The 13,646-nt window shown below is 64.4% G+C and overlaps 1 protein-coding gene across 2 annotated transcripts in view; it reads right to left on the bottom strand.

Moving 5' to 3' along the window:
• Window positions 1-317: 317 nt before the first annotated feature.
• The window catches only part of TRAPPC9 (trafficking protein particle complex subunit 9), a 483,860-nt gene continuing 470,531 nt past the window's right edge, over window positions 318-13,646 (bottom strand). For both annotated transcript variants that reach the window (XM_059165548.1, XM_059165549.1), the window contains 2 exons: window positions 1,698-1,918; window positions 318-1,102 (listed from right to left, as the gene is read on the bottom strand). In XM_059165548.1, the coding sequence (XP_059021531.1) occupies window positions 935-1,102; window positions 1,698-1,918 (389 nt within the window). In that variant the 3' untranslated portion in view covers window positions 318-934. The remainder of the gene's footprint in view (window positions 1,103-1,697; window positions 1,919-13,646) is intronic.

The following is a 13,646-nucleotide window of genomic DNA, read 5'->3' as shown; positions in this document are numbered from 1 at the left end:
ATTCGTGGACCTCATGAGAGAAACCAGGAGCCCAAGATGGCCAGAGCCGTCATAGGGGCTGAGGCCCACAGTGGGGCTCGAGTCAGGGCTCCGATCGCAGCCGGGGAGCCAGGCCGGAAAAGCGCAGGCACGGGGTGGGGGACTGTGGGGTCAAAGGGATGGACGGACAGGCCCGACCCTGCAGGTGCCAGCCGTGTGTGTCCCGGGGCTTCTGTGTGCCGTCCTGCATGCATGGGAAGCCCTGCCCGAGCCGGGGCTGACGGGGTGGGTGGGTGGGCCCCGGGCCACGCCGGCAAACAGATGCAGGGACGCGGGCGGACCGCAGAGAAGCAAGGCGGGCCCTTTATTGGAGAACTTGTCACAGACACACGGACACATGCAGCCCCCGGCAACCCCAGCCTGGCCCAGAAACAGCCCCGGGCCTGCAGCAGCTGGCGCGGCCCGAGGTCTGCCTGCCGGGGAAACGGTGGACCCGCCCGGCATCGACCAGCACCGCCCCTCCGGCTGGGGCCGCCTCGGCGCCCTCGGGAGCAGAGCCAGCCCTGCGCGGGGCGGGGGGGGGGGGGGACGGTGCGTGGGGGAGCCCAAGGTCTGAGGGGGCTCAAGGGAGGCTCCCAGGCCCCACCAGGCCGTGGCCCTCCCTCATGCTTGCCTTTCCTCTCTCCTGGCTGGGCCGCGATCCCCGGGGCACAGGGACAGTCCAGGGACCGGGTGGGGGGTGGGGCTGGGGAGGCCTGGGCTGGGTGGGTGCTGCCCGCTGGGGTCCGGTTAGTATCAAGCGGCAGTAGAGGGCCCTGCTGGCCAGTCCGGGAGGGGTGAGGCTGCCGCGTCTGGGGTGCTCACAGGAGAAAGGGGAGGAAGGGTGGGTTCGAGGGCTGGGGCCGCATGGTGGGAAGGTGGGGGCCAGGCCGGGCCCCTGGGGCTGCCCTGGGGCTCAGGCTGGTGCCTCCAGGGCGCGCACGTGCACGCTGGGCAGGCAGAACCAGGAGGGCGGCAGCTCCTTGCTCGCGCTGTCCTGGTGGAAACGGATGTGGAGGAAGAAGTCGCCCGTGTAGAGGAAGAGGAGGGCTCCCAGGCAGGACGACTGGCCTGCGGGCTGCACCTGTGGGAGGAGGGACAGAGGTCAGCCCCGAGCAGACCAGCCCCAAAGCCCCCAGGAGACCCGTGGGCCTGCCTGGACACAGGGGCAACAGGGGAGGGGAGGCCCCCCCAGGGCTTCCCTGCTGTGCCCTCTCTGTGCCCCTCTCTGAGCCGTCACTCCCAGCATCGGAAGGAGCACAGCACGTCCCTCCCCGGGCCACGTCGGGGTTGAGGCAGGCCGGGGCGTGGCTGGGATGAGATGTCGTTTCTGCGGGTGATCGGGGCTTGGCTGAGGGCTGTGCTGTGCGAGCATCACCGCGGGCCACGCCACGGCAGGCCAGGAGCACGGACTGAGGGCGCCGGGGCGGGGCCGGCAGCAGGTCTGACACCATCCTTGGCCACCTGCAGCCGCTGTGTCTCCTTGGCAAGCTTCGAGGCTGGTCCCACCGTCCCGGGTCCCAGCCAGGACCTGTGATGTCCTGCGGCAACTTGGGTGAATGAGGGTCAGCACAGACAAGCCTGGGCTCACCCACCACTGAGCCCTCCACCTAGGGGGGCCTGGGGACAAAGAGACAGTGACCACAGGGGCTGCACGGATCTCGCAGACTGCCACGCACCGCGTCCAGGTGGAGGGTGCCAGAGCCCACGAAGGAGACGGCGCCGTGCAGGTCGTAGTTGCGCGCCCCATTCTGGTGGTCCTGGAAGGGCGCCACAGTGAGCGCAAAGGGCCCCACGCTGCGCGGGCTCCGGTTGGTCAGCCGCACCTCCAGACGCACGGGGTCGCCCACTCGGCAGGCCGCGGCCTCACAGTCACAGGGCTGTCCGTCCACCAGCACATCTGCAAGGGACAGGACACGGAACTGTCAAGGTCACTGCCCCGCTGGCCTTGCACCCCTGTCTGTCTGTCTCCCGTTCATTGTCCCGTTCACTCCCTCCTCCTTCCCACACCAAGGCAGCCGCCCCGTCTGTGCAGGCTGGGTGCTGGGCACAGACGCGTGGCCCAGTCCCTGCTGTGCTGCTGTGCAGGCTGGAGAAGACAGGTGTAGACACCAGAGCTGTTCCCCGGAGGGTCTGTGCCATGCCGGAGGGGCCTGGGGTCAGCTGGGGTCTCCCATGCTCCTGTCCGAGAGGGCTGGCTGTGGCCACGGCCCACGGCGGAGAGAAAAGCCAGGAAAGAGACTCAGAACCAGAAGGCAAGAAGGTGGCAGGGGCTGTCGTGGCGTGCCTGGGACCTGGCTGGGCCTCTGCCACACACACTTGCACAGTGGCCCGCCCAGAGTCCCTGGGGAAGGCTGGGCCCTCCCTGGGGCACCAGAGAGGTGACAGGACGCTAGCTGGGGAGAGGTCTGGAACTTGAGGAGCAGAGCGGGGATGGGGGGAGGAGGGCTGGAGGAGATGGGGGTGGGGGTCGGTGGACTGGAAGGTGCTGTGCCCGGACCCCCACTCCCCTCAACCTCCCAGGACGTCTCTGCAGGATGGTGGAAGGGGAGGTCTGGGGGACCCACTTGGAGGCCTGGGTAGGATTTGAGAATGAGATGCACCCTTGGGAGAGGCAGACGAGGGGAAGCTGACTTGGAGGAGAGGCCACATGAGGTCAGGGGCAGACAGTGGAGGCCCAGAGCTGAAAGAGCAGGAAGCAGCAGCCCCCCCCCCCCCCGCTCCGCCAGGCCCGCCAGCCTCTGTAGGGGGCCAAGCCCAGCCAACACCTGGCCTGCAGACGGGGGGGGGGGGGTGCCAGTGCCCGTCACAGTCTGCAGTCCCCTTCTCATGGCGGCTCTACCACCAACATGGCCAGGCAGGAGGCCTCCATCCAGCTCATGGACCCGAACGTGGAGGTCAGGGAGGGGGGCCCACGGCCACGTTGTGACTTTGCGTCACCTGCTGCTAGCTGTGAGGCTGCAAGGGGCTGACGTGAGCCCCGCCAGCCTGCCTCGGCTGCCCTCTAGGTGTTGTGTCCACAGGCGGACCAGGGGACACCTCCTCCTGCCTGGCAGACGCTTCCACCAGGAGACGGCAGGGAAGACCCTCCCGCCCGGCCACTGGGGGCGCCCTGGAGCCCGTGGGAGGAGGCTGATTCCTCACTGGGGTCCTGGAGGCACAGGATCGGAGGAAAGTTGGGGGTGGCCTGCCTTGGGAGGCAAGGAAAACCCTCCCTGCAGGGACGTGCTCTCTCGGGGCGGGACGGGGGCTTGCTCTCTCCAGCTGACCTTGCGCAGCCAGGTCAGGGACGGGAGTCAGAGTGTATGTGTGTGTGTGTGCGCGCGCACGCACAAGAGAGATGGGGTGAGAGTGCGTACACGGGCGATGTGTGTGTGTGTGTGACTGCGTGAGACAGGGAGTGTGGGTGAGCATGTGTGTAAGTGGGAGTGTGTGGTGTGCATGTGTGAGAACACATGTGTGTGATTGAGAGCGTGTGTAGGGTACACGTGTGTGGGAGCAGGAGCGTGCATGCGTGTAGATGGGGTGGGGGGGCACGCCGGGAACTGCGGGCCGGCAGAGGCCCGAGGAGGCACCTGGGGACGGCTCTGGATGCCTCTGGGCGGGGGGTGGGGAGGGGCTGCGGGTCCAGAACCACCCGGCACGTGTGCCCCCAAGTCCATTCTTCCAGGAAAGCCTGAGATCAAGTCTCTCCCCACCAGATTTCGTTTCTTTAAAATCACAAGCTTTTATAACACGTTATATAGAAAGTTTGGAAAGTTCATTGAGATAAAGCTAATTTTCTACGTGCCCCCCGCTGGCCAGCCCTTCCCCCCGCCAACGTTTGGCATCTTGGCGACGCCTCTCCCTTCGCGTCCCCCACACCCCCACCCCGTGCGTTCACCGCCGTGGCCTGGCGGCTGGCGCTCTGGGACCACGAGAACAGAAGCACGGTCCACACGCGCACATTTTAGCGAGAATGTTTGCAAAGGCGGCAGAGGATCCCGTTAGAGGAACAAACGGCAATTTACCACCCGAGCCCCGGGAGGTCGTGCACACTGTTTCCGTATTTAAATAACCCCAGCGTGCGGGTTTTTACGCCGAGCTCCGTCTACATTCCTCCCTTGCATCCCGCGGACACGGTGGCACGAACGGAACCCCTGGCACAGAGTAAGAGCGTTTCTGAGAGGGTCTGCTTCCAGGGCCGCCTGCCCCTCGCCGCATCTCCACCTTCCCAGGAGGGAATACTCCCCGGCGGCCCCGCATCACCTCCCCCGGGCTCCTACCCCCGCCCACGGGCTGTGTGGACGCTGGGCCACCACAGGGTAACAGCCATCCACTCCAGCGTCCTCTGCCGACCCTCACCCCCTGCCAGCACCTGCAGCCGAGGAAACAGGACCCCGGAAATGCATCTCCGTCCCGCGCTACAAGCAGGCTGCGGCCATAGGGGCGCAACGGGGTGCTTCCCTCCTGGCCCTGACGGGGGCCCTCCACGAAGCGCAGGCACGGGCTGGCGGGCACAGTGGGCCTCGGTCACGTCTGCTGAACAGTGAACACGACCAGGCACCGTCTAAGCCTCTTGAGTCAGACGGGAGAATGAAGGGAGCAGGTGTCAGGGCGCCTCGGCTGCTGGTTCCATTACGGGAAAGATACGATTATGTGCAAATCAGCGAAGGGTGGCTGGCTCATTACGTCTCCGCTCATTTTTCTCCTTACAGAGAACTGCACATTACTTGCTTGCTCGGGCAGCTGAGGACTGGCCTCTGGCTCGCAGCGGAGTGGCTCCCAGCCCACCTGTTGGTTAACCCTTCCCTGGCCCCCAGCTCCCGGGCAAGGGGGAGGGAGACAGTGCTGTGTGCGCAGCAACGGGCAGTCATCTTCCCTGGGCTCTCTCTTGAAGGAGCAGGGATCTGTGGCCTTGAGGCCAGGCCAGGGCGGAAGGGGTGGTAGACACGCCCCCAGCTAAGCAGGGGGGTCCCATGATCCTACCTCAGAGGCCTGGGGTAGGGCTAGAGGACCAGAGAGAGGGCATGGGACGCAACCAGGCCTTCCCTGCCCTGGTCTGAGGGGAGCACTCCCCTCGGGCCCCCAGACCGCTGGCTCTTCCTTGGAGCTGTGACGGCTTGCCCCCCAGGGGAAGAAGAGGGGCAGCTCTCTAGAGTGGCAGAACCAACCCCACCTGCCACCTGCCGTGTCTTCACGCACAGGGTGACAACTGTCCCAGGTCAGCCTGGCACGAGTGCTGGAAGTCCTGCATCCAGGAAGCCCGGGGTCCCAGGCAAACAGGACAGCGGGGCATGCCGCCCCAGGACCCGGCGCCCAGAACGACCGCCCACCACACGGGAGCATTTCTGTGCTCAGAAAGCAGCCGCTTCCTCCCTTTCTGCAGGCCAACATCTCAGATCAGGTCCAAGGGCCCAGAACGCCCCACATCACTCCTCTCCCAGCCAAGTGGAGCGCGGGTCTGCTGTTCCCTGCGCGAACCACAGCGGGCTCCCTGAAGCGAGGAGAATGCCGCGGGGGTCTCTCCTGGGACCTGCAGGGTGCTGGCTCAGAAATCGGGGGAAGACGTGCCTCCGGGTGCCGGGGCTGCTGGAGAGGCTAGCTGTGCTCGAGGTGGGGGGGCTCGGCACCCCCTGCTGGAACCAATTCCCTTCTCTGGTTCTGGACCGGACCAGCCGTGTCCCATCCTGGGCAGAGGGCCCTGGGGAGGGGCGGGGAGCAGCAGGAGCTGGGAATGAAGAATTAAACTCTTCTCAGAGGCGAGCAGTTTGGGAGTCATTCCTGCTGTGCCTGAGGGAGGACAGCCTCCCCTTAACTGCTTCCCGGTTGGAGTCCCGTCCGAGGCGGCCTCCTGCCCTCTATATGGGGAAGATGGGTGCCTTGTCCACGTGCCCACAGCAAGACCGGGACCCCAAGAGTGGTGGTGGATGAGGTCCCACAGCTGCCAGGGAGCTGTGCGCAGGGGACCTCCTCCTGGGGGCTGCTCAGGAGTGCAGAGCAGGACACACAGAGCTCAGACTCTGGAGGGTCAAACCTTTCCCCTGGAACCTTCCAGAACCCTGAGTCTGCTTTACTGCCACAGAAGACGGTGAGGTAGACAGACTAATGCCCCCTAAAGGATGTCTGTGTCCTCACCCCTGGAACCTGTGGGACATGTCCCCTCCCTTGACAAAAGGGACTCGGCAGCTGTGATGAGGGGAGGGTGTCCTGGAGTAGCCGGTTGAAAGGGAGGAGGCGACCGCGTCTCAGAGGCCCCGCCTCACACCTGAAGGTCACACCGAAGTCACTCCTGCTTGGCGCCCACGCCCAGTCCATGGGCACCCCGGGGTCAGCAGTCAGCATTCCCGCCTCCAGCTGAGCAGGGGCCAGCTTCCTAGCAGACCTCCCTACGTCCACGCTTCCTGACCTGCCCTTGCCATTCAACAGTCACAGGGATGGTGTAAACATGCCACTCAACTGGGTTACTTCCTTGCTTGCTGCTCACCGGGCTATGGCTTCTCTTTCACTCAGAACAAAAGGGAGGTTCGATCAGATTTTGGCCACTGAGCCTGGCTTCCAGGGCCCTGCGCAGCCCCAGTCGGGCTCCCCCGATCACACAGGCTGCTATTTCCCCCCACTTCTTGCTCTAACCACGTAACCTCCCTCCTGTCCCTCTAGCCTGCGCCTGCCCAGTGCATACCTGCCCCAGGGCCTTTGCTCCTGCTATTCTTGCCACCTTGGCCCTCTCCTCTGAGAGGCCATTTCTGACCACCCAGGGAAGATCCCGCCTACCCCGTTACTCTTCCACACCCTCTGTTTTCTCCCGGTTTTTGACATCGTATCTCTTGTTTACCCAACTGCTTAGCTACCAGCTGTGTTCCTTCATCCCTGGATGCTCCAGGAGAACTGGCACTTGCCTGGGTCCCCAACACCAGGCCCGGTAGGCACTTGCTCCGTTTGGTACCCGCTAGATGACCAAGCGGCTGAACCAGGGCGTGGGTGTGCTCTGGGCTGCACTTGAACTCCACCCCCGTTCACTGGCTGTGCCCGGCCCCCCTTCTGGCCCCAGGTCACTTGTCTTCAACCTGTGTCTCGGAGGGACCGGGCCAAGGCTGACGCGTCCCACGCAGGGAGGACGTTAGGACCAACCTGCCACTGCCCGGCTCTGGGTCCACGACCTGCAGGCCAGACTTCCCGTGGAAGATGTCATTTATGCGAAGAATCTCACGTCGTGAGAATTCTCCCGGGAGCAGATTAGTCTCTTCCCTCAGAGCATTAAATCGGGCCGGTCCGCCTTCTCCCTCCGCCCCAGGCCTGCTTCTCCTTCACTTTTAATACCAGCCAGAGTCACGGACTTAATTTTGTCTGGCTCAGAATTCCTCCTGAAGCCGCTGCCCCGTTTATGCTACAGCACGTCCCTGGGCTCTGGCAGAAGCACCTGCTAAAAATAGAACAGAGAGGAGGAAGGGCCCTGGGGGCCGCCCTGGAGAGGCGCGAGGAGGCAGAAGCCGCCCGCCGGAGCTGCCTGCGTTTTGGCCAAGGGCAGCCACTGTTGGGTGGGGGCTCAGGTGGGAGCCAGCCATGAGGACTGGGGACAGGGATGCGCCCTGGGCGGGGGTAGGGGTCTTGTGCTGAACCCTCCTGCCGGTGTCTCACTCATCGGCCAAGCCGACGGGCAGCCTCATGTCCCTCCTGGAGGCCACACACGACAGGTGGGGCTGTGGCGTAGGGACACAGAGATGTGGGGAGCCGATGGAGCTGCCGGGGCCCAGGCCCAGGCCCAGGCCCAGGGCCTGCCCCTGCTACCTGGCTCTGTGGGAGCCTCACCCCAGAGAGCTTGCTGTGGGCCAGTGAGGTAAGCATGGGCTGCTCCCGTGTCCCCAGCAGGGGCTTCCCGGAGGAGGATGCCTGGATCCATAGCTGTGAGAACCTTCTGGAATCCCAAGCCCTTAGCTTCCGCTGCGTCTGGAGCTCAGGACCAGATGGCTGGGGCTTAGTGTGGGATCCTCTTCTCCCACGCATAGCAGAGACGAGGGGCCTGGCAAGTCTGAGGCCACCCGTGATCGCGGGGCCAGACTCTGGGACAACCAAGGGCGAGAGCATGGCTGCGGGTGAGAGGCAGGGCCGAGGCAGGGTTTACGGAGCCGGTGTGGGGGTGGCCCGAGAGGAGCCGATCCTGAGGACGAGGAAGTCAGACGGTCCGGCTGGGCCTGTCCGGCTGGGCCTGTGGGGCCAGCAGGCCAACAGGTGTCTGCCCAGCCTGCTCTGTGCAGAGGGTAGGCGAGGGGTCAGGGGCGGGTGCGAGCCCCCGGCAATCAGGAGATGCTGCTAACCAGCTGTGAACAGCCCGGGAGGTTCTAACCTCCAGGAGACTTCTCCCAGGAGAACTTCCCGGCCTGGCTGTACCCTGAGCATCTGCTTTTCTGGGCCTGGGATGGGCTCAGCATCCAGTGTGGACGCGTGTGTGCCCACAGCCGCGCTCAGCAGGGGCAGCAGAGAGAGCAGGGTCAGAAGATGGGGCAGGACCCCCTGGTGGAGCCGGTCCGCACAGCAGCACAGCGCGCTCCACCGAGGGTGAAGGAACACCTAAAATACCAGCCCGCCCCAAGGTCACGTGCAAATCGCCTTCAGCGGCAAAGAGGGCGGGGTTTTTGCGCCTCTGGCTTATCAGACAAGCTGTGCGCTTCTCCCTTAGGTCAAGATTCCCAAGGCCAGCTGAGCCCAGACTTGGCTTGCGGACACTGCCCTGCCTCCACCCCAGCCCAACCCTCCTCCCTTTGGCGACTGTAAGAAACCGGCAGCCAAACAGACTTCCGGAGCAAGTGTCTGATTTTGGATAAAGCGTCGTAAAGATGTGAGAACCACTCAGGAGAAATTAATCCAGCGAAGACCCAGGAACAGCCCCACTGAGCCTCGTGTGAGAGGCTCTGCCCAGCCACCTTCAGGGAAAGCACCTGTAAACGTCAAACCTCACGGGACACATGCATTTTTCTGGCCAACATAAATGTGGGGCGGGCCTAAACTGGAGAGTCCCATTGGATTCAGGTGAGGCTGGGGATTACTAGAGCAGCTCTGTCACTTTTGAAGCAAAAGAAATTCAAGCGGAAAAACAAGCAAAGCCAGGGACGTGAGGAGAGTTGTACGGCGAGGGGACCCGGCACCCGGCACCCGGCCTCCCTGGTCACAGCACCAGCTGGCAGCCCGTCCCTTGGGAGAAGTCACAGGCAGATCCGGTAGGAGCCCCTGCAATGTCCAAGCATCCGGTAAAAAGTGGAGAACCTTCTCGAATGCCAACATGACAGTAACCGACGTGTTTCCTTCTTTACCAATGAGAGCCGGTAACCGATCTTTTCTCTCTGGCTGACGGGAAGCCCAGCGCCGATGGGGCAGCAAACCAGAGCCCTACTCCGGCCCTCCGCAAGCCGCCTTGCGGCCTCCACACACGTGCGCGCGCGCACACACACACTCTCTCTCTCACACACTCTCACACACACACACTCTCACACACACCCTCTTTTGCAGGTCTTGACCGATTACACCAAATGCAGTTTCCCTTAGTCTGGACATTTTAGTTTTAATTTGGCTACTTTTCTGCATATTGAGTGAATTTGGAGAAGAGACCAGAAGCCTGAGCATGCTCAGGAGGTAGGGTGACGGCTCTGGGCAAGACCTCGCAGGCCCACCCCCTGCGCCCACTCCGTGAGCCCACCCCCACCCCCCCTCCCCTGCTCACAAGGCCACGCCCTCGGGGAAGCAGGCTCAGAGACAGGCAGAGGTGACAATGACTGGCAGGATGAGGTCTGGCTCTGTGTGCCCCAGGACCACTGTGAGGTTTCTGGGGAGCCCAGCGCAGCCACCAGGCGTCCGCGGGTCGCGGGGCCAGAACGCGGCTCTATCTGCCCGGTCGGCGACCGTCCAGGGTGTGCGCCGTGTGAGGCCGGAGCTCTGCTCTCAATCCACCAAATGGCACATGTTTAAGCAGTTACTGAGGTAGCTAATTAGTTCATAAAGCGGAATCCCTCCTCCCCGCACCCAGGGAGGGAGCCCGTCCGAGGCCACACGCTCAATCCCCCGCAGGTGGAGGGCAGCTCCCGAGGAGCCGTGCGGCTCTCCTGGGTAAGTAACTTACTTTTACAACTTTTCATTAAAGATTAAAGGGAATTAAATCAAAACTGAGGCGAGCTGGAATCGCAGGGAGGCCGGCGCGGCTTGTAGCACTCGTGGAGAGACTCTGGCCCCGAGCACCACTGCCAGCCCGGCACAGGGCGTCGCTAGCACAGGAGGGGCACGGAGGGCACCCACGCCCCTGGAAGACTGCCCTGGGCTGCGTCCTGGCGTGGCTTGTGCCTGTCTGTGCACCGTGGTGAACATGGGCAGAGACGCTTGGGTCTGGGGTCCCACTGACACCCTCCACAGCTTGGGGGCTGGGCTTCTTGGCTGAGCTCAGACGCCGAGTGGAGGGCTGGGCTGAGCCCTTCAGACCCCAGAGCGTCTGCTCTCTCATCGGAAGGCGGGCACAATGCCCCGCACCCAGCCAGGGGTTTGGCACGCGGAGTAGAGGGGATGCGCCCAGCAGGGCTGAGCTGGGAGCCCGCCAGGCAGGGGGGCTGGGATGAGGGGCCAGCAGATCCGAACGTACTGCCACGGCCCCTTCAGTCCCAGAGATTTGAACCCAGGTCTCCCCGCCACCAAAGCGGGCACAGGCCCCTTCCCTGAGGGCTCCGTGCCGACGGGGGCGTTCGCAGCTGTCTGTGTCCCCCTGCCTTCTGTGCTGGGCTCCTGGGGCCCTCTCCTGGGCACACAACCCCCGCCCTGCGTCACAAGGCCCTGCTCACATGTCCCCTTCACCAAGGGAGCCTTCCAGGGGGTCGCCAGCCTGTTCTCTTCCTGCCGGGCCCACCACCAGACCACAGCCGCCCGGGGGCGAGTGTGAACAGGGACGGGGTCGGGCTGGGGCACAGGAGGGAAACAATGCCCCCAAACTCGGCGCACAAACCGGTGCCTCCTACCGTCCCCTTCTCCCACCGAGACGGAGGGTGGGGGCGGAGCCGGGGGAGGCCACGGGAAAGGCGGGGCCCTAGAATGGGCAGAACTGGATCCCCCATGAGTTCCCGAAAGGCCGCCCCCACCAAAAGCAGCACAAAACCCAAACATAGGAAGACTGGTGTTCGGTCCCTGAAATCTGGCTGTTTCTCACCACGCCGAGAGGTGACAAGTACAGGCCTCGAGCGGCCCCGGGACCAAGCTCCCAGCACTCGGAAGGAAACGTGGGAGCGCGGCTTGGAGCTGACGGGCCCTGGGTCCCCGCTCCTGCCCACTGGGACAGGGACCACCGTGGCTCACCAGGGACAACCCCTGGTAAAGCCTCCCCCTTCCGACGCCTCGACTAAGACCCGCGCGTCAGCCCACGGGAGATATACTGGGAGGAAAGCGGGACAGGAAAATGGGCAATCTGCCTGCTGGCCGGTGGCGTTGGGCAGAGCCCTCTTTCTGAGCACAGCGGAGAATTTAAACGGACTCCTCTGTCCGCCGGCAACGTCTGCACCTTTTCGATCGCTCAGTTTTCATCTCGTTGCAAGCCTTTCTACATAAAGCAGGTCCCCCCGACCCAGGGAGCCCCCACACCACCTCCCTGACGCAGCACCAAGCCCAGGACCTGCTCTCCGGCAGGCTGGGTCACACGCCAGCAACCTGCAGGCCCTCCTCTCTGGTGACCGGGCACAAAGAGGTCAGGCGGTAGCAGCAAACGGTCGACACGGGCTCTCTGCCTGGGAGCCCGCCTGGCCCACCTTCCAGCTCGGCCTCCCTCCCCAGGGAAGCTGCCCACCCGGTCCAGTGCCAGGGTCCCTGCACCTGGCACTCTGCACTGGCCTGGGGGATGCAGCTCCTGGGGCCTGGGGCTGGGCGCCCCCACCGTTCCCCAGGGCTCAGCATGGCCTGTGTACGTGGGGCCTGCCCCGGGCCGCGCTGAGGAGACGGGACTCTGGACTCGACGTGCAGTGGGGGAGACGGCAAAGCAGAAAAAGAAGGGTTTCAAGAGAGAAGCGATGATTCCAGAGTATTCCAGACCGAGCTGAAGGCCGCCTGCCTCTCCAGGTCTGTGTCGCCCTCCCCCGGTGCCCTGTGACCCCACCCTGCCCGCCGCAGCCTCCGCAGCCATGCGCAATGCCCCTCAAACCCTGCTCCTTGCCGACTCCTGCTGGTCTCTTCAAAACTCAGCTCAAGCAGCACCTCCTCCAGGAAAACCACCTGTTCTACACCCAGGCCAAACCAGCTCCTTGTCACGCGGTGCACGGACCCGCCTCATCTAGGGGCCCCAGGATCTAGGGGCCCCAGGATCACCCCAAGGGCCTGAGGGATGTGTCCTGGGGGGTCACTGGGACCACAGCTGTCCACAGGGTGGCCAGCCCCAGCACAAGCAGGTGGCATGCCCTGGAAGGTGCCCTTCTAAGCGTCAGTGGCTGCCGTACGTCACACAAGCACCTGCTCCTCCCACCTGTCCTCAGGCCAAGAACGCAAGAGCGCTCTGCCCCTCCAGCAAGACCATGACCAGCAGGACCAGTGCTCCCCGGGTGAGCGCTGTGCAGAGATGTCAAGACTGGCCTGGCAGAGACTGGTCCTGCGACCACAGACAACACACCTGAGCAGGGCTGGTGCGCGCCAGGGCTGCCCTGGGGCGGGGCCCACGAGCCCTGCGGGGCGGCCGTCACCCCGCCTCGGTCTCCCTGTCTGTAGGACGGGGTGGGGGGCCTGCCGGGAGGAAGCTGGACAACAGAGGGCCCCAGAGCTGGGCGCCGGCGGCTCAGCTGGGTGAGCATCCGGCGGTCGTTTCGGCTCAGGACACGGTCTCGGGGTTGTGAGATCGAGCCCTGCTTGGGCTCTGTGCTGGGCGTGGCGGCGCCCACTCAAGATTCTCTCTGGCTCTGGCCCTGCCCACCCTCTAGATAAAGAGAAGGGCTATGGAGCTTCAGGATGCTGTGTGCGTGCAGGCCCGTGTGAGCGCGCCGTGGCTCCCAGGGCTGGGTCCCTCCCCGGAAAGCCCTGCCCACTGCAGCCTGGCCACCCGGCTGTCACTGCCAGTCCCTGCTGTGTCCCCACACACTGGGAGCCCCAGATACAGGGCCCGAGGCGTGCTCCTCTCTTGGCCAGCAAACGCCTGTGAATGAGGGCGTGTGTGAGAGGGAAGGGGCCGGTTCCTTCCGGAGCCGCTGTCCGCCTCCCCGCTCCCCGGCTCCCTGCAGCCGCTGCCTCCGCCACCACAACAGGATATGAACACCCACTCTTTCGAGGCTCCCGGTGCACTTGGCACTGTTCTCATGGCCGTGGACGGATTACCCCATGAAGCCTCACAAGGGCCCTCTGAGGCTTCATGGGACAACCCACCCACGGCACCGTCCGTCTTGCTGCTGCCATTTTACGGATGAGGTGCACAGAGGTTAGGTCGCCTGCCCGAGCCGAGATTCAGCCGCCGAGCTCGCACGCCTTGCTTCCGTGTGAGTTCACCTGTGCCCTGCAGCAGCAGCCGGGAACACAGACTGGACAGATTGCCCCGTGGACACAGAGGAAGTGAATGTACCGCCAGCACAAGAGCCTAGAGCCCCTCCGCCGGGCGGCCCGGCTGGGGCCCTGCCCGCTCGGAGGCTTGCAGGGAGCCAGACTGGGTGGGG

Source organism: Mustela lutreola, chromosome 3 (assembly GCF_030435805.1).
Source record: "Mustela lutreola isolate mMusLut2 chromosome 3, mMusLut2.pri, whole genome shotgun sequence".
Taxonomy (NCBI): domain Eukaryota; kingdom Metazoa; phylum Chordata; class Mammalia; order Carnivora; family Mustelidae; genus Mustela; species Mustela lutreola.
The sequence above is the reverse complement of the archived record's forward strand: the minus strand, read 5'-3'. Positions and strand labels throughout refer to the sequence as shown.